Below are 4,254 nucleotides of genomic sequence, written 5' to 3' on the forward strand. Positions count from 1 at the left end.
CTCGACATCTCGTTATCGACGTAATATACTCCGCTGCCTGAGGCGGCAGGCCCGCCTCTATATCGCTACTACTACCGCTGCCACTGTCGCAAGTCTCGCCGTCGCGACTCCCGTCTCCTTTACGAATCTGCCTTTACCCCTTCAAAATAGGTACGATTATTAATCGCGAGCGTACGATACGTATACCTATATATAAGATAATCGGCTTCTACGAGTAGCGAGGCAGATTCGTAGGGGAGAGTCGTAATAGTAGTAGCGACGTAGCGTCGCTGCGACACAGAGGTAGCGAACTTCGAAGTATTTTACGTCGATAACAAGAAGTGGACTTAGCGGAGCTGCGGAGGTAGGTATATTACGTACTGTCTGGGTGAGTTACGTCTAGGGCTGCGGTTAGACGAATCCAAGGGCTGCCCATAGCCTCGCCGTCACTTCGGTCGCACCACGACCGTTTGGGCCACGTCTGCCACAAGTTTCATGCGAGATCCACATTGTACCCTTGCCAGTTGGAGAAAGTCAAGCTGAGGCCTCCGCTAAAAAATCGGCTCGGCGTGGCCCTGGTGGCGGTGTGGTGGGATGCACTAAATTGATTGTTGACGACAGCATCGTGCGCGCTCCCCTTTCTCGACGCACCCTCTTATTGCTGCTGTAGACATTCGTTTGCGCTCTCGCACTCCTCTCGCACACCATCTCACCCACCTCTCACCCTCAGCGATTCACCATGGCACCAACGCACAAGCGGCAGATTTCCAAGGCCAATGGCAAAGAAGTGTAAGTGCCGCTCGCAACCCCACCACCACTGGAATTCCTACCCTCGAGCACAAGGAACAACATCTGGGATTCGTCCTGACGCGCCGCCGTGATTAGGGATGTTGATGTCCTCGTGATTGGCGCTGGCCCCACGGGTCTGGGAGCTGCAAAGCGTCTGCAACAGATTGTAAGGGGGACGTCCACGGGCACATACACAGCAGCAGTGGTATTGATCGTAGCAGGACGGCCCATCGTGGTTGATTGTGGACAGCAACGAGGTTGCCGGCGGTCTCGCATCCACCGACATCACGCCAGAAGGCTTCGTGAGTGCTCCAACCGCTCCTGATTGAACCGGGCCCACGTACTGACAATCTCAGCTCTACGATGTGGGTGGCCACGTTATCTTTTCCCACTACAAGTACTTCGACGACTGCATCAACGAGGCGCTCCCCAAAGAGGAGGATTGGTACACCCACCAACGTATCTCCTATGTCCGCTACAAGGGTCTCTGGGTGCCTTACCCATTCCAGAACAACTTGTCGGTTCTGCCCAAGGAGGACCAAGTCAAGGCCATGGAGGGGCTGATCGACGCCACTGTCGAGTCAAGAGTCGCAAGCGAGAAGCCAAAGAACTTCGATGAGTGGATTTTGAGAACAATGGGCTCAGGCATTGCGGATATCTTCATGAGACCATACAACTACAAGGTGTGGGCCGTGCCCACTACCGACGTGAGTTTGAGCCTTGCCCGAGACCTGGAAGCGGATGTGGACAAAATGGATACTGACATGCTTGCTCATAGATGCAATGCGCGTGGCTCGGCGAGCGTGTCGCTGCTCCTAATCTCAAGCTGATCACTACCAATGTGATTCTGAACAAGGTGGCTGGCAACTGGGGACCTAACGCCACTTTCCGCTTCCCAGCACACGGCGGCACCGGTAACATCTGGATCAAGGTTGCTGATACCATCCCTAAAGAGAAGAAGATCTTCGGCAAGAATGGTGAAGTCCAGCTTGTGGATGCCGAGAACAAGCGTGTGCTCCTCGGAGACGGCACCACTGTCAACTACCAGAAACTGATCTCGACCATGTCCGTGGACTACCTGGTGGAGGCCATGAGAAATGAGGAGCTCATCAAGCTCAGCAAGGGCCTCTTCTACTCTTCGACCCACGTCATTGGTGTCGGCGTGCGTGGTTCTCGCCCTGAGCGCATTGGCGACAAGTGCTGGCTCTACTTCCCAGAGGACGACTGCCCATTCTACCGCGCCACCATCTTCTCCAACTACTCGCCCAACAACCAGCCCGAAGCATCGAAGAAGCTTGCCACTCAACAGCTGGGAGATGGCAGCAAGCCAACTGACACATCAGAGAAGGAAGGGCCGTACTGGAGCATCATGTTGGAGGTGTCGGAATCCCTCAAGAAGCCAGTGAACCAGGAAACTATGCTCGCAGACTGCATCAAGGGACTCATCAACACCGAGATGCTCAAGCCCGATGATGAGATTGTTTCCACCTACCACCGCCGTTTCGATCACGGTTACCCAACACCGTCTCTCGAGCGCGAGGGTGTCCTTACACAACTTCTGCCCAAGCTTCAAGATCTCGACATCTGGTCGCGCGGTCGTTTCGGCAGCTGGAGATACGAGGTCGGCAACCAGGACCACTCCTTCATGCTCGGAGTGGAGGCTGCCGACAGTATCGTCAACGGTGCCGTGGAGCTTACACTCAACTATCCCGATTTCGTAAACACACGCCAGAACAAGGAGAGGCGACTGGTAGATGGCGCACAGGGCTTGAAGGCCAAGAACGCACAGCAGAACATTGTCAGCTCCAGGTAATCATTCTGCGGGATGATACATGCGTACGCGAAGGTATTCTAGAGGCGACAACTTTTGATTTTTGGGGCATGGACGAACGAGTTGGGCAGGGCAAAATATACCATACAGAAAGCACGTTCTGGCCAGAGGCCGGGTTCCAAAACCTATCCAAATTTCATGGCACAACAGCCGATTTCTGTGGTTGACAAGATCAAGTTTACGCAATGGTATAGGAGAGGTTAGTAGGCACTTGGTCATCCCGACCCGACGTCGCATGCATCGGACCTGGCCACGTGCTGCCATGTGAGCTTTGCTTTGCTTTGCTCTGCTTTGCTGTGCATGGGTGGGTCACTCCGACTGACATACACGCAGCTTCTGCATGGAAAAAAGAGAGACCTCTCATCCTACCTCACTCCAGACACTCACTCTCTAGTGAGATTGCTGCCAGGCAGGCTTCATACACCATATCGTTGCTTTTCTATTTCGGAAGAAAGATTTCCTGAAACCGTCTATCTCCTTGCTTGAGAAGGTGGGATGTAATCAGTCAGACAGTCCTTCTTCTTCTTCTTCTGATAGGTAGGTAGGTAGGTATCCAAGGTATATGTATCTATCAAGACGTCCGCAGACATCATCTAAGGTAGGTAGGTACCTGGTAGGTATCTATCTCAATGACTAACTCCGACAGCAGGAAAAAAAATGGGGGGTTTGACGTAGGAAAACGACAAGAAAGAAGGCTGCTATCGAAAAGGGAGAAAGAAAAAAGAATTGACACGGCATCATATAGGTATGATACCATCTATCTATCTATCTATCTGGCAGCAGTAGGCGATAGTTTTGGACTCCATCCCTCCCTGATTGATACAGTGAGTGTCTCAGCAATGTATCGATCTCTTAATCTCACGTCAAAGCACGAAAGAAGCCCAGCATTCCCACGTCTGGTCTCTCTCTTTCTCTCTCTATCTTGTATCAGCAACAATCATCAATTGGCTCGACAACCCCCCGGCAGGCTTTAGCAAGGTTCGGCAAGATGAGATTTCTGACGACGACGAGGACGACAATTACGACGACGACGACGACGAGGGACAAGTCCCATGCGTTTGTTCCCCCCTTTGCAAGTTGGTAGGTAAGAGTGAGAGGGAGAGGAAGACAAAGAAGACTTTTCCCAGCCAGAGAAGAGCGCAAGTATAGACCACTCAACTCCTCCTCCTCCTCCTCCTCCCTCTTCTCAATCGCAGCTATTGCTGATCTAGCAGTAGTCTATAACATAACACAAGTCTCACCGCGTAAAGAGCGAGCACCTCTCCCCCACATTATCGTCGACGTGTTTGTCCAAGCCCAGCTGGTATACAGGTATCTTCCACACCTCACATAGCCTTGGAAGAAGAGTGTTGGTCTGGCGAACGCTGGCCCACTAAGAGGTACAAGACTCGCAGCGACGGGCTTGCCGATGTAGCCAGCTAGCTAGCTGGGCGGGACAGGGATAGCGAAGATTGAAGCCGAGACGGATGTATCAGCGAGGACGAAGATGCTTTCAGGCTGGATACGAGGTGTCTGTCTGTAACCAGTTGGACTTTTGCAGACGGAGAACCTAGTTGTCAGAGAGTAGGAGGAGGAGGAGGAGGAGGAGGAGGATGAACGAAATCGTATTCAACGAGAATGGCCGGCCACGTGGTCTGGCGAATATGTCAGTGAAC

At 52.7% G+C, this 4,254-nt stretch overlaps 1 protein-coding gene across 1 annotated transcript; it reads left to right on the forward strand.

The window, feature by feature from the left end:
- The first annotated feature begins 632 nt into the window (after nt 1-632).
- Nucleotides 633-3,078, forward strand: SEPMUDRAFT_149435 (UDP-galactopyranose mutase). The gene is made up of 5 exons (XM_016905548.1): nt 633-768; nt 865-934; nt 990-1,070; nt 1,125-1,475; nt 1,547-3,078. Exons 1-5 carry the CDS (start codon nt 719-721, stop codon nt 2,579-2,581), a joined length of 1,587 nt encoding a protein of 528 aa, XP_016761016.1. The 5' UTR covers nt 633-718; the 3' UTR covers nt 2,582-3,078.
- Nucleotides 3,079-4,254: the final 1,176 nt, after the last annotated feature.

This window comes from Sphaerulina musiva (genome assembly GCF_000320565.1).
Source record: "Sphaerulina musiva SO2202 unplaced genomic scaffold SEPMUscaffold_5, whole genome shotgun sequence".
Classification (NCBI taxonomy): Eukaryota; Fungi; Ascomycota; class Dothideomycetes; order Mycosphaerellales; family Mycosphaerellaceae; genus Sphaerulina; species Sphaerulina musiva.